General features: G+C 41.4%; 1 protein-coding gene across 3 annotated transcripts in view; it reads left to right on the top strand.

The window, feature by feature from the left end:
- The window catches only part of RTTN (rotatin), a 108,956-nt gene that overhangs the window by 76,373 nt on the left and 10,222 nt on the right, over positions 1-22,361 (top strand). For all 3 annotated transcript variants that reach the window (XM_069569153.1, XM_069569152.1, XM_069569154.1), the window contains exons 35-45: positions 3,067-3,160; positions 5,407-5,599; positions 7,137-7,227; positions 10,379-10,532; positions 11,889-12,026; positions 12,340-12,557; positions 13,071-13,176; positions 14,144-14,241; positions 15,919-15,996; positions 19,659-19,785; positions 20,851-21,053. In XM_069569153.1, coding sequence (XP_069425254.1) covers positions 3,067-3,160; positions 5,407-5,599; positions 7,137-7,227; positions 10,379-10,532; positions 11,889-12,026; positions 12,340-12,557; positions 13,071-13,176; positions 14,144-14,241; positions 15,919-15,996; positions 19,659-19,785; positions 20,851-21,053 — 1,500 coding nt within the window. The remainder of the gene's footprint in view (positions 1-3,066; positions 3,161-5,406; positions 5,600-7,136; positions 7,228-10,378; positions 10,533-11,888; positions 12,027-12,339; positions 12,558-13,070; positions 13,177-14,143; positions 14,242-15,918; positions 15,997-19,658; positions 19,786-20,850; positions 21,054-22,361) is intronic.

Raw genomic sequence — 22,361 nt, forward strand, 5'->3', positions numbered from 1 at the left:
GACTCACTGGAAAAGACTCTGATGCTGGGGCAGGAGGAGAAGGGGACGACAGAAGATGAGATGGCTGGATGGTATCACTGACTCGATGGATGTGAGTCTGAGTGAACTCCAGGAGTTGGTGATGGACAGGGAGGCCTAGGGTGCTGTGATTCATGGGGTTGCAAAGAGTCAGACACGACTGAGCGACTGAACTGAACTGAACTGAAAATGATACTCAAATATGTCTTGGAATTCAGTGCCCACATATGAGATTTGAAAGTCTAGTTGAGACATAAAGCATAATTAGAAAATAACTGAATACCAAGCTGTGAGGTGGTGGAAAGCATTAGATATTCAGAAAATGCATAGAGTTGTTTGGAGTGTGGGAGAAAGGCTTAAGTTTGATTACTGGTGTGACCAGATGGGATTAACCAGGAGACCTGAGTCTGGGTTTATGGTTTTGAAGAGAGAATCTGTAATAGCTATAAAGATGTAAAGATACTCCAGCAGAGTGAAATGTCATGAAACATTATAATTGATATTAGAGAAATATGAATTGACATTTGTTCGATGATAGTTAAAAGTTATTTTATAGACCAGGATGACAAATAACACATTCACATATTGATGTGTATTATTAAATATGGTCAAATGAATGTCCTTTGGAGATTATTTTCAAGCAAGCAAGATTTGAGGACAGTATAGAGCAAGTCAGCTTAATACATTTTTACTTTTATCTATTAAAATAGTAATCCTTGGTGACTCAGATGGTAAAGAATATGCCTGCATTGCACAAGACCTGGGTTCGGTCCCTGGGTTGGGAAGATGCCCTGGAGAAAGGAATGGCAACCCACTAGAGTTTTCTTGCCTGGGGCATTCCATGGACAGAAGAGCCTGGCTGGTTATAGTCCATGGGGTTGTGGAGAGTCAGACATGATTCAACAACTAATAGTTTCATGCTAATACAGCAAATTTTAAAAATTTAGATTGTTTAGTAGAAATACAAATAACCCCAGTCAGTTTTTAAAACACAGTATATTGGTCTAGAAAGAAGTTCTTACGTTTTATCAATCATATGGGGTGGGGTAAGTTAGAATGCAACCATTAGATACTTTGTAAAATCATATTTTTCAAACTTTGTTTGTCCCTTCCTTGGCTGATACTGAGGAAGAGCCCAGTGTTTATTAAGGCCTGATGTTTGTTGCGTTCTTCTACACAGGTATTTAGTGGGTCCTCAGAGGCTCTTTTCCTGCAGTGAGTGTAATCTTCATTTTCATCAGTAGAGAGGACTGCTTGAGTGTTTGTCAGTTGAAGCGATGTTCAGTGAAAAGATGGAGGATTTCAACTCCTCGTCCTCTTTAATTTTTTCCCCTATAGCCGAGGGAGCTGGAGCCAGGCTTGTTTGGCGGCTCCTGGGTGGTTGTGATGTCAGTCTCAGTGTGTGGTTGTTTCTTCACAGACTGAAAGTTATCTGGATGTCCATTGACAGGGACATTTCTTTCTTTCTTTTTTTTTTTTTTAAACACATCTCTTATAGCCAGTTATAGGCAGATATAATTTTAAAATGTCTTTAGGTTTTCCCCTCCTCCTGTGTGGATCTCATGTTATATAAAATAAGACATTTAATACATGCTTATTTATGAATGATTTATCTAGACTGAGGTTTATCTAGCCTCCATCTGTAGATGACTTTATCCACTCAGCTTACAGCTTTTGGCTGCAGCTTTCTGTCACTTAGTTGCTGCTGCTGTAATGTCGTACTTCAAGTGGTGAGAGGTGATTGAGGTCAGAAGTTGAAAGAGGGATTTTAAAAACTATTAATTTCATGTGCCATTTTCTTCAAATTCTTGTTTGTTTTTTTTTTTTGCTATCAGAAACTGCAAATGAAAATCACCTTGGGTTTTGCTTTCATCCTGTCAAATCAAGTCTAAGGTACCCTACTTTAAGGATTAGGACAAATACAGAATCAATGTACAGATACTGTGAGCTGTACAGTGTCTGGGTTTGTGGTAGGTTGATTCGTAAGTTCTGTTGACAACTTATTTGCGTGCATGCATGGACCTGGAGCTGACCCAGGTATGGGAAGTTTATGCTGTCTCAGAGAAAAGAAACTGATGGGAGAACTCAGTAATTTTTACACAGAAGGTACTTGACAGTTTGGGCTTTTTCAGCTTTATAATTTTTATAATCTGTAAATCTACATGTGAAATTCTGTTTGTTTTCTACAAAATTTCTATCCTGTTTAGTGTTTCCAAAAAGCATGATAGAAATTCTGTAGAAAATTTCTATCTAACACTCTGTAAAGTGTTTTCTGAAGTACAGTGTCGATATAGTTCTTAATTTTTAAAAACAGTTCATTTGTGATGGGGAAGAGATAGAGAAAAATCTTTTCATACTTCTAATTCTTTTATATGCATTATTAAAATTTGTGTGTGCCATTTGAAACTGAAAAGACTCTTATTATGAATTAAGAAGTGCAAAATACCTTAAAGACTCAACAATTTATAGTTAAAGTAGTATGCGTCTTAGCCTCTCAACATTTGAGAGTTAAGTTGGAATGGGCTTTACGTGGATGTTCAGTCACTTCAGTCGTGTGTCCCACTCTTTGCAACCCCATATACTGTAGTCCACTAGGCTCCTCTGTCCATGGGATTATCCAGGCAAGAGTACTGGAGTGGGTTGCCATGCCTATTCCAGGAATCCTTGACCCAGGGTTGAACCCATGTCTCCTGCAACTCCTGTATTGCAGGCAGATTCTTTACTGCTGCGCCACTGGGGAAGCCTGGCAATGGGCTTTCTCAGGACCTTAAAATCCTCGATGAGCTTCATACCAAAACTTTGCTCCTTTAAGTTAACTGATTTACATAAACTGTAACAGGTCTAAGAAGCAGAAAATGCCATTCCAAAATCTGTTATGACTCTCAAGACATGGAGTGTTTTTCAGTTATACTAACTAGTGTGCTTTTGTGATAAACCTTTTTGTGTGAGGATATCTTGTGTGTATGTTGCTGGTGTTTCATTTCCCAGTTGGTGATGTTAACCAGTGAGTGCTCCAAATATAAAGTAATTGTCTTTGCTGATCCCTAGGTGGCAGCTTCGTCGGGCAGTGCTGAATTTCAGTCTCTCGTGCTCTCCATGGTGCCTCACCCTGAAGTCATACACGACCAGCTGGTGGCCCAAGGTATCCTTTTAGGAAGGCATTCTACTTTCAGGAAGAAGATTGACAAGTTGGTCCAGACAGAAATTTTGAAAGTAAATGTCTAGATAAAAGAACCAAATTAAGTCACAGAACAAGCTCTCCAGATAAGAACAAAATGAAATGTCACAGAACATAATAGAATAAGTACTTCAGGAATTAACAAACAAATACTCTTAACTAATAAATGGGAATTTGGCCATCAAGTAGTCTGATTGCCATATGGTTCCTTATTAGATAATAATGGATATGTGGTATTTGAATCAAGGAACTGATAGATGTTAATTAGCTTCATTTTTTTCCTTCTTTTGGGAACATACCTTAGTTTGCCACTTGAAAAGTGAATCCACTTGAAAGTGATGAGAAGTGGGGTCATAAGGGTTTTTCAGAGCCGATGCTTTCGGTTTAAAGCACACAAAATATTTCGAGTCCTTATTTTATAAGAAGGTCATGATGAGTAGCCTAGGATTTATTTTTATTAATGACAATGTGTAAATTTTATTCTTTGTTTTAGGGACTGTTGCCAGCTCTGTTTGCTTCACACTTTATATATTTGTGTAGATTACAGCTAGCTTTTGTTTCTTCTAAGGCAGTAGATAGGCCTTTATTCAGTAGCTTTAAATCCCTAATCTGTAATGAATATACTACCTAAAAAGAATGTAATTTTAAACACTGAAATATGAGCATCTGCAGGGAAAATGCTTTCTAAAACTTGAGAAATATTTGTCTAAGTAAGACGTTACTCTGAATTTTCATTACAGTGTTTGTTCCAGAACTGCCTGAACAGTGTCCCAGTTTGGTTTTTAGTAATTCATGTTAACATATAAAAATGTTTAATTTTAGAAAGTACTTATTTGATCCTCTTAAGAACAAAAGAAGCAAACTCAGGTTGTTTTAAGTAGCTTAGAACACAGAGCATGAAATGAAATTTGATAACGAATCTCACAAACATTTATTTCTAAGAGTATGTTGAGTTACTGTTTTTTAAACAGCTTTATTGAGATATAATTCACATTCATACAGTTCACTCATTGTAAGTGTACAATTCCTTGGGTTTAAATGTTATGTATTCACACAGTCGTGCAAACATTGCCGCAGTCAGTTGTAGAACACTTTTATCACCCAGAACAAGCCTCGTTCCTGCTAGCAGTCACTCCTGATTTCCCCTGCTCTCCCCAGCCTGCTGCAATCACTAGCCTGCTTTCCCTCTTTATAGATTTGCCAGTTTGGAATGTTGCATATAAATGGAATCTTATTTAGGGGTCAGGGTGAGGGTAACTCGGGAATTTTTTTTGTACTTTTGTGTAAGTTTGGTTTATTCAAAATAGAATGTTTTCTTAAAATAGGAATAAGAAGTAAAGGTCATGAGGGAGTCTTGAGGCAGATTAAACTGTCTTGTTAACAGTCCCTTGCCGAGTCTTTCTAGGAAAGTTCCGTACTCTTGTATCTTCAGTTCTAAAATCCAGAATTTCTGAAAGTGAAAATTTTTCTCAGAACTCAGGTGGCAGTAAGCCTTAGCTGTGCCTGAATACATTTGAGTACAAAATCTGACCAGTTCTAGTTGGAAGTTGTACTTGCTTATATGTTTGTCCTACTTGTTTTGATTATGTGTCTGCTGCACTGCAGAAAGATTTGTTTCCTTGTGGGGCATTGCCCAAGATTCCACTGGGGGTGTTAATTAGTGTAGAGTGGTGGTTGTTGTTTAGTTGTTATGTTGTGTCTGACTCTTTTGAGACCCTATGAACTATAGCCCACCAGGCTCCTCTGCCCATGGAATTTCCCAGGCAAGAGTACTGGAGTGGGTTGCCATTTCCTTCTCCAAGGGATATTCCTGACCCAGAGATTGTTTGTTACCCAGTGTCTGAGTGCATGAGACACAAAACCATGCCCTGCTCTTCTCGTCTTGGGCAGTACATTGGCACCCAAGGTATCCCTCAGATACATGCCTGTACATGTGCGCACGCGCGCGCGCGCGCGCACACACACACGCACACACACACACACACACTCTCTCTCTCTCTCTCTCTCTCTCTCTCTCTCTCTCTGGAGGAGCTGAATGTCTGACTCGCTGGCCTCACGGTTGAGGTGTGCCGAGCAGTTAGGGGAATTCCCCAGATGTCTCTCTTTAGCACTTTTAGGAACTTTCATCTGATTATCAGAACTTGTGAATTTTGTATGTAACCACAAGCTAAACAAAATGGTGATAATTTTCACACCTATCTCAATAATAGGTCAGCGTGAAGCTGCGTCTCCACGGCTTCCTCCTGATTCACCCCTCTCTGCTCCTCTGCCCAGGCAGTGTGTGTTTGTCACCCCGCCCCTCCTCTCCGCGATGTGCAGCCTCCTAGACAGCCTCTTGGTGGCCACTCCAGGCGACACTGCCAGCGCTTTCCGACGAACCCGTCTCATTGAGCTTCTCTGTAGGTAAGAGAGAAACACTCCCAGGGAAGCAGGGAGACCGAGGTTTTCGCTTTTGCCAGATTTGTCTGGACAGTTTTTATTTTCAGTCTGTTAAAGCATTTGCATTGCTTTGTTTCACTAACTGTTAAACTTCCTGTACCCCATCCTGATATTTTAAAACTCAGAAATTTGTCCTCTGCCACACTAAAGAAATATGATACAAGCCTCCTTGATTGTTCAGAATGGAAGTGAAGGAGTTCTGGGTTTCATCTGCCTAGTCGTCATATCAGAATAACGTCATTGGGTTGAAAAGTCATTTTTAAAATCCATTTGGAATTGTTTAGTTATGGGAGGCTGAAAGTTTTAATAGAAAGTAGTCTGATAAAAGTTAAGGAAATCATGATTTGGTTCTTTGATGTATCTAATATTAATTGGCATCTGAACGGACTTTTTCTGATTTTGTGATTGGCTGTATGGTATCGTTAAAAGGCCAAGGAGATTGGATTCAGTCCAGCTTAGGTCTTGATTACGGTTCATTCTCTCACTAGTGTTGCAGCCTTGGGAAAGGCACTTTAATCTCTGATGCGTCATTAATAACACTAGTTAATTGTTAGGATTAAAAAGAGGTGTTGTCTATGATACTCTCTTGAGTAAAGTGTTCCTTCCGTCCTGACATCCTGCTTATTCCAGACACATATACCCACCTCCTTTTCCCCATATGCTTATTTGCATTTCTCTTTCTCTGTTTCTGCCCTTTGAACATCCGCTCTCTGAATTGTTTCCCTTGTCTTAGCCAAAGCACAATGCTTTCTTTTTCTTTTTGGGATAAGAGCAGTCTCAAGAGAAAGAAGCCTGCTGTGCTTCACTTACTCAGTGGTGTCCGTTTCCTTACCCTTTATAGTAGGCAGCAAGATGAGACTTTGGTCTGTTTACATTTCTTGTCTTACTAGAGTTGGAAAACGAAACTGCTAGGTGATTGTCTTTCCTTCTTGAATGTTTCCTATCTCAAAAATGGTCAAAATGGAGTGTTAGGAATATTTTTGCTTCAGCAGAGCCTGTTAAGAGTCTGTCGTGACGTTGAGGGCATGGAGGTATTAAAGAATCTTACAGGAAAGTCTTATATTTCCATCCGTGTTCTTTCTGACTTAAATTTTTTTGCTGTTTTTTTTTTTTCTTTTTTTTTTTTTGGTTTTTACTTTCTAAATCAGAACTTACTTCCTCGAAAGTGTTTTTCCTGTTTTAAATAGGGACATAAGCACCAAGGTCTTTCTCTTGTTTGTCTTTTCCTTCTGCAAGAACTTTATTATATTCTGCTTGTAATAGGTTTCATTATATATTTTCCTTAGAATTCTTGGTTTCTGACATTTAGCTGATGATATCTTTTCCCATGTTCTGAAATATTTTAGGGAAACTTTTTATAAACATTTATTTCCTTCATTTCATAAAAACCCCTTTTCTTGAATTCTGTTCATGGTCATATCCAAACTGTAAATTCTGATTTGTTCATCTTCAGTAACAAGCCTCCCGATGGTCTGAAGGGTGCTTCTTCTCTTCCTTACAGCATCGCAGATGCCACCCTCCTAGAGACAAGCGTCCAGGAGCTCCGGGCCCTGCTGCCCACGTCTCTTCCTGCTGAACACACTCAAGCTCAGGTGAGCGCCCAGGTTTCCCTCTCACCTCGTCTGTGTGTGCGTTTCTATAGCCTTTGGTGCTAAAAACAGAAATTATGGAGGACATACCACAGGAGAGGAGTGAAAGTCTCTTAGGGTATACATGGTTTGATGAGGTTATTTGAAATAGGTTACTTAATATTTCAACCGGAGACATCTCCGAATGGTAGTAAAGAGCAGTGAGAGGTTTGAAGTCCTAGATTCTATGCCTGGTTCCATCATTAACCAGCTAGACATGTTTCATCAAGGATCTGGGTACCTTTGAGTACTGTATTAGACAAAGGGAATGTTCATTGTATAGCCCACTTTCCCCCTCTGTGATTTTAGGATATCTCTGTTATTTCTACCTAAATTAAAGTTGTAGAAATACTTAGTGAGTAAATTCTGTGTATTTTCAAAGCTCAGTTTAATAAGGATAAATTTATGTTTGTTCCTTCACAGATATTTAGTGGAGTTGTTGCTAATAGAAATGGTACCTTAAGATCAGATTTTTAAAAAGGGCCAAAAGATTTATTTGGGTGAGAGATAATAAAGGTAGGCCAGACCAGTATCTCTTGCTCTGTGATGTCTTCTTCGAGCTTTCTGCTTAAGGCAGACCGTGTCCTACAGGCCGGGTAACACGGTACATCACCTTCCAATCGCTGGCCCGGTGCGGCGTTTCCACTTGTGAGTGTGCTTGTTTGCCTATTGGCCATCGCCTCCATTTTTCGGCCTGTCCATCCAGCAGATCTTTATTGGGGGCCTACTGAGTAGCAGGATCTTCCCTAAATGAATAAAATAGAGAACCTTCCCCTCAAGTTGGGAGCGTAGACGGTGGTCAAACACATATGTGCCTGATGGTGTCTTAGACAGACATCTAAGAAGAAAACTAAAGGGGGAACAAGAAGTAGTGTCAGAGGTGGCAGGGCAGGGCTTTTCTGCGTCGAGTGCTCAGAGAGGGCCTTTCAGACAGTGACATGTGGCCTGAAGTGAGTGGGGCCTCATGGGGCCCTGAGAGTTGCCCTATTCAAGAAACTGCACGGAGTGGCTGGAGCAGAGTCTGCGAGGTGGAGATGAGGCCAGAGCATCCAGGGCTCCATGAAGGTGGAAGTGCCATTAGGGCCTGTTTTATAAAGGGAGCGACGAGCCCAGAGATGGAGAGCTTGCCCAGGACGGCTCCCACAGTGAGAGACAGGACCAGGATCCCAGCCCGTGCAGGCTGCTTCTGGAATCCACAGTCTTCCTCTTGTACTGTGTGGCCTGTGTAGACTGACTGCTTCTTGCCTGTTTGTCCTTAGTAAGATAGTTCATTCATTCCAGGAAACTCTGGAGCATACGCCCCGCTATATCGTGCCGTAGGCACCAGTGATGCCTCTGAACAGAGCAGCACGCCCCTGCCCCAGAGTCTGGGTCCTCGGAACAGGAGACAGTAAACAGTAAACAACAGTTACAGGTTTTATCAGGTGGTGATGAATATAGAAAAGCAGTGAGGATGGGTGAGACCTCAGGAAAAGCCTCAGCGAGGTGAGATGTGAGCAGAGCTGAGGAGACAGGCTGTGGTGGCGAGGCAGAGCATGCGGCGGAGCTCTGCGGGGGACAGAGACATGAGGTGCTGATGCTGGGGGTTGCTTGGTTGGGCTTTTTTTTTTTTTTTTTTTAAGAAAGAGTTTCGAACGTAAGAGAAAAAGTTACTTTATGAGCTATCCTACCGGTAGCTGACTGCATCTTCAGTATTGTAGTTCACAGGAGAATCTGACAGCTCAGGCATTCTCGCTCAGGCTTCCTGCAGGCTCTCCCCTCCCATGGGTTGTCTGTTCTCGGTCACACAGCACACGCAGAGGGCAGACTCACTGTAACTGCAGTGGTGTGGCCTAGCAAGGGGTCAGGAAGTACTTCACAGCGATAAGGAAATTAAATTTCACAAACTGCTTGCATTTCACCTGATAGGAAAAAAGTAGAGCCACCTGTACTTTTATGTAAAATGTGTTCACAGATTAGATAAAGGGAGTACCTTTCATCCAGAGAAGTAGTTCAGAAGAACTCTTTGGAAGTAGTCTTGACGCCATTCACCAGAGAGGCACTTTATGTTGTTGTTTAGTTGCTAAGTTGTACCTGCGTCTATTGCAATGCTGTGGACTATCACCTGCCAGGCTTCTCTGTCCATGGGATTTTCCAGGCAAAAATACTGGAGTGGGTTGCCATTTCCTCCTCCAGGGGATCTTCCTGACCCAGGGAGCAAACCTATGTCCTCTGCATTGGCAGGTGGATTCTTTACTGCTAGTCACGAGGGAAGCCCTGTAGGTACTTAGGTCTCAACAAATGCCTGGCAGTCCCTGACTCTTACAGTAACCTGGGAGGAAAAACTGTGAGTGTGTGTGTGTGCACACATGTACAAAAAGAGAGGCACCAGAATGTGTCTGTGAAGTTCATTTCTATGGATTGTTGCAGTGCTTGGGCATGGTGGAGAGATAAGTCATCACAGTGTGTTCTTTATTATTACATATCCAGAGAATTGTTTTTTTGTGTGTGTGTTTTTTTTTTTCAGTATTTTTGCCCATGAATGCTTCTTACAGTATTAGTAACAAGTAACATTCCAAAGGTGGTTTTATTGGTAATTTTAGGGAGGATTTAATTGTTCTTTTAAAACTTAAGAATGGTATTTTTATGCTAAAGGATAGTTGAGGGCGAACATTGGACATGTTTTCATTTTATTTGTAGTAATCACTAGGCTGTTATGCTGACTTCTCCTACCCCTCAATTGTACACCTTGAAGAATATGTTATAATCTTTCTTTACAGAATTGTAGAGCTTTGGACTGCTTTTTTTGCTTCTTCCCGAATTTTGACTCCACAGTTTAGCTACTTGAAAACCATAAAGACTTTCTAAACTCTCTAAATAGAATTCAGAATTTGGCTGTGAAAACGATGTTTTGTTTGGCATAATTATAGTTGACACCATTAATGACTGTTAGTGACATGCTTATGAGAAAGATAATGCTGTGTCTGCTGTGCGTTCATTTTAGGTCTTTCAAAATTAAGATGGATATTTTATGACTTTTTTATTAACTTGTATTATAAAGAAGTGACGCTTCATCACCGAGATTGGCTTTTCGTATGATGTGCTTTGTTTTTACTGTATCTCCTCTTTCGGGCAGGTGTCCTTTCTCCTAGAATACCTGTCCTCCTTATCCCGGCTTTTGCAGTCATGTTTATTGGTGGATCCTGACCTTGTTATTCAGGATGAGCTTCTGAAACCTCTTATCCCAAACATCATCCAAGTTCTCACCCTATGCACCAAAGATATATTAGGTAAGCTGTATATATTTATTTTTAAATTAATTTATTTTAATTGGAGGCTAATTACTTTACAATATTGTAGTGGTTTTTGCTATACACTGACATGACTCAACCATGGGTGTACATGCGTTCCCCATCCTGAACCCCTGTCCCACCTCCCTCCACAGTAAGCTTTATTTTTATTTAATTTTTTTTTTTTTTTTTTTTTTTAGTTTAGAAGGAAAGTAAATAATACTGAGGAAAAAATCTTAACTTTGCACCAAGTATTCAGATCAAGGTCACATTTTGGGTTGTTCTTTGCTGGTGTTTTTGGAAGACTTTCCATAAAGTGTCTTACAGGTTGGATATTTTAAGTGGCTCCAGGAGACCGTTTGAGGCAAGTACGCAGTATAGTGAAGGACCGTTACCCTGTTCTGTCATTTTAAATGAGGGTAAAGTTCTTTATGTAATGTTAGAAAGTACAGTGAGTGTTAGGTGTTAATTATTCTTATAAGCTATGGCTAAGTAACAAGTATAAGCAAGTCCAGAATATAATATCAGAAATTTCCAAAAAATTCTTTAAAAATTCTTAAAAAATATGCTCTAATGAAATGTTGAATATAGTGCTTAGTAGTGGGGAAAACTCGGAGAAGGCAATGGCAACCCACTCCAGTACTCTTGCCTGGAAAATCCCATGGATGGAGGAGCCTGGTAGGCTGCAGTCCATGGGGTCGATAAAAGTCGGACACAACTGAGCGACTTCACTTTCACTTTTCACTTTCATGCATTGGAGAAAGAAATGGCAACCCACTCCAGTGTTCTTGCCTAGAGAATCCTAGAGATGGGGGAGCCTGGTGGGCTGCCATCTATGGGGTCACACAGAGTCGGACATGACTGAAGTGACTTAGCAGCAGCAGCAGCAGTGGGGAACCCTACAGCAACTATCGTATTTTAATCAAAATTAAAATATGATAGGAAAGAGTTTATAATGAAGTCGTCATTCATTTGGTAATTCTCTTTGCCCATTGGCTCATTCTAGTTTAGTCCTTTGCACTTATGGCTTTGCAGGTTTTGGGTCTGGTAGGTGAAGGGGTTTACAACGCCCAGCAAAGGCAGTCTGCAGAGTCTCACCAGCACTGCGTCACCCAGTGCTGCGGGAGCAGTAGTTACTTAACATGCAAGTTTGACAAGTGGCAGTGATGTCCGGATGAGCTCGCGAGGTTACACCATGTGTTCTCTATAGAGAATAGGATGAGATCCACCCCAGGGAGTAAGAGGTGATTTTTACGTTAAGTGTAATGAAGTGTCTGGGTGAGGTTTAGTTTTCAAAAGGCTCTTTTTCTTCTTTGTGTTAATACCTTGAAACATTTTGATTGATGTTTTTTACAGATGTAGAGTTAATGTCAGCTTTTTATCAGACGTGGACTCACCTGTTCCACCTTCTGGCTGCACTGCTGAGGCGAGCTGGCCCTGCCTCTTTCCCATCTGTGACCATGGGTCTGGCCCGGTCCTGGGCAGCAGTGATCGGTAAGGAGATGGTCTTGCTGGGCTCAGGGTGTTTTTGCTTATAAAATTAAGATAATCCATTGTTTACACACACTCACACATTCTTATAAACAGGAACCTATATGAAAAGAACAAGATGAAAATGAAATCAATTTCTCGATCAATAGGTTGTCTTGGTACTATTTAATTTATCTTTAAACACTGCAGTTATTGTTGTGCTAATAAACTTCATTAGGATTAAAAAACCTATAAACTTTGTTACTCAAATAAATTTGACTGACTTCTTTAATTTTGAAGATGTTTCCAGTCATTTACACATGAAACTATCTTTCAGACACATTCTGCAGGTGTGCGCGTTTGTCTACCACAAGCCCCGCTCTGTATACCGCCAGCCTGCAGTTCCTTTCTATTCTCTTGACTGAAGAAGCGAAAAGGCATCTCCAGGATAAGGATAAAACAAGCTTATGCCACAATCCAACAGTGGCTTCACTTCTTGACAAAACCCAGGAAAGTCAGAACTCTCTAGAACGACTTACTGAAGTAATTCTTCAGGTTAGTGGTTTCTTGATTTTTTAAAATTTGGTTTAGTTTTTAAATAATTGACTTTCAGTTTTGATCTTGTAAGAATTTTATTTAATCATTTGGATTAAAAAACAATGCTTATTACGACCATTTAAATAATAGAAGAAAGGAATTTGATAATTGTTCTCCAATTCTTCTGTTTTCTAAGGGGCCTTTTAAATAAATTACATATATGTATATATATTCCCCTGTGAAATTGATTAAGTGCTTAAACTTGCTGTATGTTAATATTCAACATAGGTTTTTTCTTTAGAGGTGAGTCTTTGAGAATGATTTTCGGTCTTCTCTATATTATAAACTTCTTATTCAGTCTCATCCACACAGAACATTCTCAAATCTTAATGATTTATCACATTCTAGTGGATTTCATGAAGTAGTTGAAAACTAACGATAGCTCTTAAGTAGGACGCATCTTTTCATTCACAAGTGTTTTGCTCCAGCTTAAGTTTTTCTCGAAGGCAGTTTGATTTGCATTCTTTGCAGTGCTATGAAGGAAAAACCTCCAAAGATGTCCTGAAGAGGGTCGCTGCGAACGCACTGATGTCACTTCTGGCTGTCAGCAGAAGAGCACAGAGACACGCGCTGAAGGGTGAGCCACCTGATGCCTCAGCTGTTTTTAACTTGTATATTTTACTGCCTGTTTATTTTAGGTGTAAAGAACTTAAAATCTTAGTGTCACTAACAAGAATAGTTTTTATCCCCCCCATACAGAAACATAGTAAACACGCTTTGCTTTTTTAAAAAATTTTCTGTGATGCATTCCATGGTTTTATTTGCAAAGCAGAAATAGGGACACTGATGTAGAGAACAAACATGTGGATACCAGGGGAGGGCAGAGGGTGGGAAGAACTGGGAGACCGGACTGACACACGTACACCACCGTATACAGACAGACAGTTAGGGAGGATGGCTGCACGGCACAGGGAGCGCTCCTCCACCCTCTGTGGTGGCCTAAATGGGAAGGAAGTCCAGACACGCATTTCTTTTAAAGTAAGAAGATTACATATGTGGATTACTGTTTGTGTAATGAGTCTTTCTCGAGAGAATCTATTAAATCTTAGAGAAGTTTTTTAACGTAACATATCACTCAGTTTCATAATAATCACGTGTTAACTACAAGCACATATTGCGCATACAAAGAAAACACGTAGTTTCGATAGGAATAACAACTGCGTTAGGTGATCCTATATTTTCATATCAGTTTCCCTCTGGAGTGTTGTAGTTTCTCATCCAGATTCAGGGAACACAGGTGTTTGAGATGAAAGAGAATATCAAGTCCACTAATTTCAGTTGTAACTTTGCTACTGAAACTCCGCATGCCTCCAACATAGATGAGATGTGTGAAGAGGAGTAATAAGTTAAAAATAAGTGGGTTTTAGCATTGTAGTTCTCTTGTGTTTTTATCCTCTGGTTCATTAATGTCTCACTGAAAATGTGAAAATAGAATTGGTCAGAAACAGAAAATATCATTTTTTGAGAACTTTGGTTGTTGTATATAGTTTTAACTTATTTGGAAATAAAGTATCTTTCTGGTTATTTTGGACATTGTCTTCCAGCTCATCTCGTAGACAGCTGCGTGGAGCAGATGAAGCACATTCATGCACAGCTGAACCTGGGCTCTCTGAAGCCGGGGAGGGCAGCGCTGAAGAAAAAGGTTACTGAGTTTTCAGACTCTGGGAGGCAGGGGTGACCATTTCTCGAGTCCTTGTGCTCATTAATGACACCCATGTTTGGTTGAAGTCAGTGTTTTAGAGGAAAGGTACAGCCACATAAATTAATGGGATTTCTACATTAGGAGGTTTGCGTTGGGATTTATTTGTGCGTGTGTGTCCTTATTTCTCACTTGAAGATCTTTAAGTGAGATTTATATGATATGTTGTTGTTTTAAGCCTTTGGGGATATGTAAGATACATTTTTATTCCACAGAAAGAATATGTTTCATAGGTTCACTAGAAATAGAATAACTTACTAAGTGTTTTCTATATGGCAGGCACTGTTCTGAACACTTCATGTTTATTATCCACTGTTCACTCATGACAGTAATCATAGAACCAATAACGGGTAAAGCCACTGTTTGCCCCGTGTCTGTGCAGTTGCAGAACTGGTATTCCTAGTATCAGTTCATATCCTTTGGTGACTCTCAGTGTCTCTTTTTAGCACTGAGTCTGCTGGACTCGTGACAGGCTGCATGTTCACTGTCAACTTGATGTAACATAGGTTTTTAAGAAAACTGTATTTTATATCACAATAACTTTTGTTTATAACATTATATCAGTTTCACCTGTACTACATGGTATCTGTTTCTGTGTATGCTATACCTGCTCATCACTCAACTTGAGTTTCCGTCCATCACCAAACAGCTGACTCCCTCTACTGCCTTTGCCCTCCCTCACCCCTTCCTTCCTGGTCACCGCTCTGCTGGTCTCTGAGTCCGTGTGGTGTTTTGTTTTTGGGTCTGGTTTGGTTTGTTCATTTATTTTGGTTTTTTTTTGTTGTTGTTTTTTTTTAATATTCCACATATGAGTATAATCATGTAGCACTTGTTTTTCTCTGTCTGACTTATTTAACTTAGCATAATACCTTCAAAATTCATCCCTTTTGTTGCAGATTGCAAGATTTTTTTGTGGCTGACTAATACTCCATTGTATACATACACCACATTTTTTTAATCCATCATCTGTCAATAGTCCTTTAGATTATTTTCATAACTCAACTGTTGAAAATAACAGTTTTTATATAATAGCAGTGGTTAATAATAATAAATATGGTTAAAAAGATCTGCCACAGAAGCTTATTGAGGAAATAAAGATGTATGTGTGTTTATAAACATATCTGCATATCTAAGACCATTATTACAGCGGTCTGTGTAATGACTTGTTTCTACTGCATCTAATAAGAAACCAAGAAAAAGCCTTATTTAATCATTTTATTGGTCTAGGTGCTTATATGTTTGTCAGTTTCTTTTCTTGCCTGTTTTCCTTTTTCCTCTCATGCAAAGGCCGTTTTCCTCATCATTGAGAAAGTCAGCCAACACCTGATATGATTGAAAACCAGCCAGTATGTGCTTTACTTTATTGAGATGAAATATGGAGGTTATCATGTATCTCAGTCCCTCTGGGGCTGATAGAACAGAAATAGCTTTTTTGTGGTGGGTGCGCTTCTCGAGATGTGGTCATCTTTCAGAGATCGTTAGCCTGTTAGTCCCCTCCAAACCGTGGTGGTCGGGCCACAGAAAGAGCATAGTTGTGGTGTCACATGATCCAAGGGAGAAGGAACTATTGTATGCAAAAGTGGAATACGCCATCGTCGTTCATGCTTTTTGTTTAAACAGGAGGATGGTTTCATTAAAGAATTAAGCATTGCCATGCAGCTCCTAAGAAACTGTCTTTATCGGAATGAAGAATGTAAAGTAAGTAGAGCTCCTTCTCAGTTTTGAAAGCAGTGCTGTTATGAAACAATTTAAATTTCATATGAGATAATTAGGGAAACTGGAAAGCTCTTTGAAGTTTCCTTAGATGCACGGTTGATTGGTTCATAAGCTCAGCGTTGATTTCAGAAAATAATGCACCTAATCTTACCGTTGTTCATCAGCCCGGATGACATTTCTTGTTCATATCAGCATTTTAACTTTATCCCTGAAACTTTGACTTGAGGCAGCTAAAGCAAACTTGAGTCTCTTTTTTCCTACTGTTAGCCATTTTTTTTTAAAATTTAATTTTAACTAAGATGGTGTGAATGGCTGTGCATGTCTTTTAGGCAGGGTTTTTTTCTGCCTAGGCAGTTGTCAGACACCTCTCCATGCGGAGGTGTCCGCATGCACAGGAAAGAAGATGAGGATGTCTCCTGCTTCAGAGGAGAGAACGTATCGCTGTGTTGATGTCAGGCAGGTTCTTCAGTCCCAGCTCTGCCGCTCGCAGGGCCCCTGATGCAGCCCCTCTGTCGGGACCCTTGAGATGTTTTGCTCCGTCTGTGAGCATTGGTGCTGTCATTCCGCACAGCCATCGGGGCTCTTACGCAGAACACAGTGTCTGGAACACTTTGATTTGCTTTGTCAGTGATGGGACACTTCTGAAGCACTAACCTCCACACAGAATCACTGTGGAAAATGAGTAAGTCAGAGATAACTTAAGGAAGCTTTCTTTTAAAAAAAGTTTTTCCTACCTCTTTTTAAACTTTTAATTTTGTATTTGGGCATAGCTGATTAACAGTGCTGTGATAATTTCAGATGAACAGCGAAGGGACTCAGCCATACGTATACATGTATCCAATTCTCCCCCAAACTCCCCTCCCATCCAGGCTGCCATATCACATTGAGCGGAGTTCCATGTGCTATATAGTATTACCTTTTTCATTATTTTACTTATGATGAAATTGGAAAAAGTATATCTTAGAAAATGAACATTTGGAGCACATATTCCTTAAACTATATAAAATAATTTACTCAAGACACATGCCTAACAATTTACATTTCAAAACAATTTCACGGGAATTAAGTATTGATATGTTTCATTAGTAATGCCACTCACTTTGCTGGTGCCCTTGCAGCTGGATGCAGTTAGTGTTCATCCATGACACCTCACTCAGGCAGTACTCTGGCGCACTTCCCAGGTGGCATCTGCCTGTAGATTCACGAGATGCTGGCCTGGGCACTGGGTGTAAATGTAGTGCTCACATTTGTAACACGTTAGCCAGCTATGAAAGTGTAATCTCTCAACAGGTCAAAGCATGTGTGCATTTCCAAGTTGCTTAATAACGAATAAACCCAAAGAAGAATATTCAGATGACTCTTGAGGATAAACATAGTTCTGTGGGACGGACAGCCTTAGTTTCTTTTCCTGTTCCAGCTTACCTGAGGGGTGTCACACACTCCCAGTACTAAGTGTTGGTCACTCTTGTGGTGACTCAGCAAGTCCTCCACGCCCATGCCACCCTGATGTCCGTAAGTGTGTGACGATGAGGAGTTTCACACTGGGACGAGCCCAGGGCTGGTCAGGTCGATGGACTGAGGGTTAGAGGTGGGGGACGGTGCTGGTCAGGCAGGAGGTGACGAGGAGAATGGGGAGGGAGGGGCGGACTTGAGGATCCGAGGGATGAAGAGATGTGGAGCAACTTGCAGGCTCAAGTGTAACGTAGGCGTGAGTCGCAGAGCAGAATGTTGCTGTGAGTGATGCTCACGTGGGGTCTGCCCGTCTGTGGGACATCGGGGTGGAGAACGGCTGGCAGTCAGTGGATCACGTGGGCCTGGGGCTCTGAGGAGCAGCACAGACTGGGGGGGTCTTAGGAGTTAGCGCTGGATAGAGATGTTTGTAGCCGTGACTGTTGTTGAAATTTCCCAGTAGAGTACGTAGTGAAAGCCTAGGTCATATCCTCGGAAAATTCAACTATTTAAAAATGAGACTGTGTAGGGAATGCTGGAGAGTTTGGAGGTAATAAAGGATAGAAGGGCTGCATGGAAATGAAGAAAAAAGAGCCTTTAATAGATGCCATAGTGCCTGAGGGTTTCACAGCTACAAAGGTAGGAACAATTTTACCAGCATCATCAGTTCAGAAAAGAAATTGAAGATGAAATAACGGTTGGGAAATGACAGCAAGAAGCTCGCTTATGAAAAGCATCGTTTATAGTTGAGAATATGTAGTTGTAAAGGAAGCTAGCCTATATGTTGACTTCTTCTAACAGGTAGTGCTTAAGTATAGACAGAAGTAAGCAAATCGAGGACTAGTTATTAAAGAGAGGAAGAAACGACCTCCTAGATGGACTCAGAGCCCTGAGGAGGCAGTGGGCTCTGTCCAGGATGGATGGATCAGTGCTGCCAGAAGAGGGACTCCGGGTCCTCCCTGCCAGGTGGGAAGGGGGGATGGGAGGAGACCCAGATGAGCCATGTGGAGTCGAGGAGGAGCTCATCCCTGCCTGGCTCTGTCTTCTCCACGAAACAGCAAATGTGGTTGTCCTCTGTGGTCGTGGGGCTGCCCTCCAGGCTCGTGGAAAGTGGGGAGCAAGGGGAACAGCATTGGGAACAACTCGCCTCTCTCTTTGTGAAGTTGTGAGGGCATTGAACAAACGCCCACGTGTGTGCATGTGTGGGTCTGCAAACTGCCTAGTCAGTCTGTTCATGAAGAAATTGCTGCATTTGCTGCCAATAGTTATATTTTATCCATAATACTGTCCCAGTGATCTTCATAATGAAAACTGAGTTCCTTAAGAATTATTGAGATAGCATAATATTTTGACTGGATTTTGCCATATTCAACTCATTTAAAAGCAGTGATCTTGGCAATGATGACGCTGTATGTAAGACAGCAAAAAAGACACAGATGTGTATAGCGGACTTTTGGACTCAGAGGGAGAGGGAGAGGGTGGGATGATTTGGGAGAATGGCATTGAAACATGTATACTATCATGTAAGAATCGAATCACCAGTCTATGTCCGATGCAGGATACAGCATGCTTGGGGCTGGTGCACGGGGATGACCCAGAGGGATGTTATGGGGAGGGAGGTAGGAAGGGGGATCATGTTTGGGAACGCATGTACACCCGTGGTGGATTCATGTCAATGTATGGCAAAACCAATACAGTATTGTAAAGTAAAATGAAGTAAAAATAAATAAATAAATAAAAGCAATGATCTTCTGATCTATCTGGCCACACACATTAGGTATGTATATGTACACAGGAGAAGAGCAGGTGGGGAGGACTCAGAGTTGATCAGCATGTTTCCTTGAGCAGAGAATCCCATTTCTTAGCTGTATCACAGCATTTGCAAGGGCTCATTCAGTGCTGTAAGATACCACTGTCTTGCTTAATGTACGTGTTCAGAAGCTGTTTTTCTTCATTTCTTACCGAAGTTGCATATCCTGGTCACCCAGTGTTGGAGGGAGTTCCTGAGACTGGGTCTCATGGTCAGGGTGGTCCTGGTTTCAGGGTGCTGAACCTGTCCACAGGATTCTGTTCTCCAGTCAGAACAAAATGAATTCTGTTTTGTCTCCTGTGTTGGTGAAGATGTTTTGGCTGTGATTTTCGTTTATGTTTCCATTATTCAGACTAATGCCACCTTGCCTCTTTTCCCGCCACAGGAGGCGGCTCTGGACGCTCACCTGGTCCCCGTCCTGCACGCTCTCTGGCCTTGGCTCTTGATGGATGACTCGCTGATGCAGGTTGCGCTGCAGCTGCTTTGTGTCTACACCGCAAATTTCCCAAATGGTAAACTGAGCCTGATGCTGCTTTTCAGTAATGTACTAAAGTACTAGTATTGTTAAAGTGCAAAAATGAATATACTTTTTGAAGTGTTTCTTCCAGTTATTTTGAAGGTGTGTTGGTTAGAGGTATGCTTTTCTGTAGGGATTTATAAGAGTGAATGGTTTGATAAGACAGAAGAGTCATCAGACAGCTCAGGGCATAGAGGGAGAAACTGTCCTGATGATACCACAGGAGAACACTGGATTTAATAGGAGAATTGGGAGAGGGAAAAGTGTGATAGAAGACCTTAAAAACCAGGTAAAGGTTAAGCTTTTATAGATTCTAGAACAGGAGGCTGGTGTGATGACAGGTGGTCCTGGGGTCGGGTGGCTTGGTGACAGTTGATGTCACTGGGGTGCCTCTTTCTCGCCTGCCTCTGTCAGGCGTTTTGTTGAGCGCCTCCCATAGGCCCTGTTGTTAGTGGCCGACAACTGAGAGTGAGAAAGGCAGGCGGGCGACGACTTGGGAAGGGAGGAGAAACTGAAAAACACTCTCTGAGCAAAAGAAAGTGCGGGCCTGCAGGCAGTATGCATTTCCCATGTAAACTCAGGGGTACAGAGTTGAGGTTTAAGCCAGCAAGTCTGGGGTTCGCCTGCTTTTTCTAGCAAATTCAGCAGCTCAGCAGTTGGCTTTTCCAAATATCAAAAGACAGAAGGGACCAGAACTGGGGACCGTACGCAGCCCATCTCATCACTGCTGTGCTGAGGGTGGCTTACTCCTCAGAGTCTGACCTCGGCCTCCGCTCTGTAGCCACCCATCCTGATGGCATTTGTGCTCCCCCGCGGCCCCAGTTTATCGTGTTCCTCGATTTTTCCCTTCTGTAAAATGGAGACAGGAGTCATAGTGCTTTCCGTGCTTTATTGAGATCGCCAGCCCCTCAGTCCATTAGGTCACCAGTACCGGCCTTCGGGGTGCTTGCAGCTGACGGGTTAATGACCGAGTCCTTCCACAGACGGACGAGCTCACCACTCAGGTGGTTGAACCAAAGCGTGAAGCTGAGCCACCTTGTGACGGCTGCTGTTTTTGAAGGTTGCAGTTCCCTCTGTTGGTCAAGTTACGGACAGCATCCTGTTCAAGCTGCACACCGAGGGGCCCCCGGCAGCTCCCTGATGCTGTGTATCCTGAAGATGGCTTCCCAAGTGCCTCCAGAGAACACGGCTGTTCAGCAGACAGTGTTCATGATTCTTTCAAACCTGGCCTTATCTCACGACTGTAAAGGGGTAATTCAGAAAGTGAGTATTACACTCGTCTTCCTTTCATAAAAAAGAGACTTCGTAAAATACCTTTCCAACCCAGGACATTTGTGAAAAGTCTAGAATTCGGTTTTTAGGGAAACTTATTATGATTTCAAGCATTTTAAAGGATTGTAAAGAGATTAGAAGGGTTCACTTTGTTTACAGCCTATTGACACATGAAAAGTGATGGAAACTAGAATATGACTGTATTGTTTCCTTTTAATTTATCTTCTTAGCTTTTGGATTGTATTTTCTCTCTCTCAAAAATGATAGTTTCAGAAAGACAGCTGTCTTATATCTGTCTGAGATCATAAGAATAGTATGTGCTATGCTTAGTGGCTCTGTCGTGTCTGACTCTTTGTGATCCCTTGGATTGTAGCCCACCAGGCTCCTCTGTCAATGAGGATTCTCTAGTCAGGAATACTGGAGTGGGTTGCCATGCCCTCCTCCAAGGGATCTTCCCAACCCAGGGATCGGACCTGGGTCTCCCGCATTTTAGGCGGATTCGTTACTGTCTGAGCCACAAGGGAAGCCCAAAAGTAATATATTGGTCTTTAAACAGACCAAATTGAGAAGTAACAATTTCAAGTCAATTGACATTGTCAAATGATTTTTGAAATTGCAGCCCTTTTTCCCCAAGTTAGACCTAACTTCTTTATGTCACAGGTGATTTTTCAGTTCTCTGGGACCCTTGTGCCAAAACTTGAATTCTTATCACTGGTTTTAACTTAGGGCACTTTAAAGGAGGCTTGCTGGTTTAAACAAAATCTACTGCACATGTTCAGTTAGACTGTATTTAGTGATATATAAACAGAATCCCTAGTTTGGAAGATTCCTTAAAATCTGATTATGAACAGGTTATTGTTACTTAATAGTCCACAGGCATTTGAGTGTTTCTGTTTCATTTACATGAAGGCCAAGATAAACTGAAAAAGTTGACAGCTCTCATAAGAATTGAGCCCCCTTTTCCTCTATTGTATCATCACTGCAATCCCTCCCCCCCCGAAAAAAAATACACTTTGAGTACAGTCTCTAAATGAAAAGTCTTACTAAAGAAAGATCTTTTCTCAGTGATATGTTGTGCTAACTCAGCATTGGTTCATGAGTCTTGTTGATCATTTTCAAGAATTTTGCAGTCCAGCTGACATCATCATGGTATCTTGAAGTCAGCCATGGTGGGAACGTCACTCCACGCAAATTGAGGACCACTGCTTCAGCCTCAGCTGTTTATTTACTAGCATGTGGCTGGATAGCTGGTCTGTATGTATGTGTGTATGACTATCCTGGACTGAATTTTTGTGGTTG

This window comes from Ovis canadensis, chromosome 23 (genome assembly GCF_042477335.2).
Source record: "Ovis canadensis isolate MfBH-ARS-UI-01 breed Bighorn chromosome 23, ARS-UI_OviCan_v2, whole genome shotgun sequence".
Classification (NCBI taxonomy): Eukaryota; Metazoa; Chordata; class Mammalia; order Artiodactyla; family Bovidae; genus Ovis; species Ovis canadensis.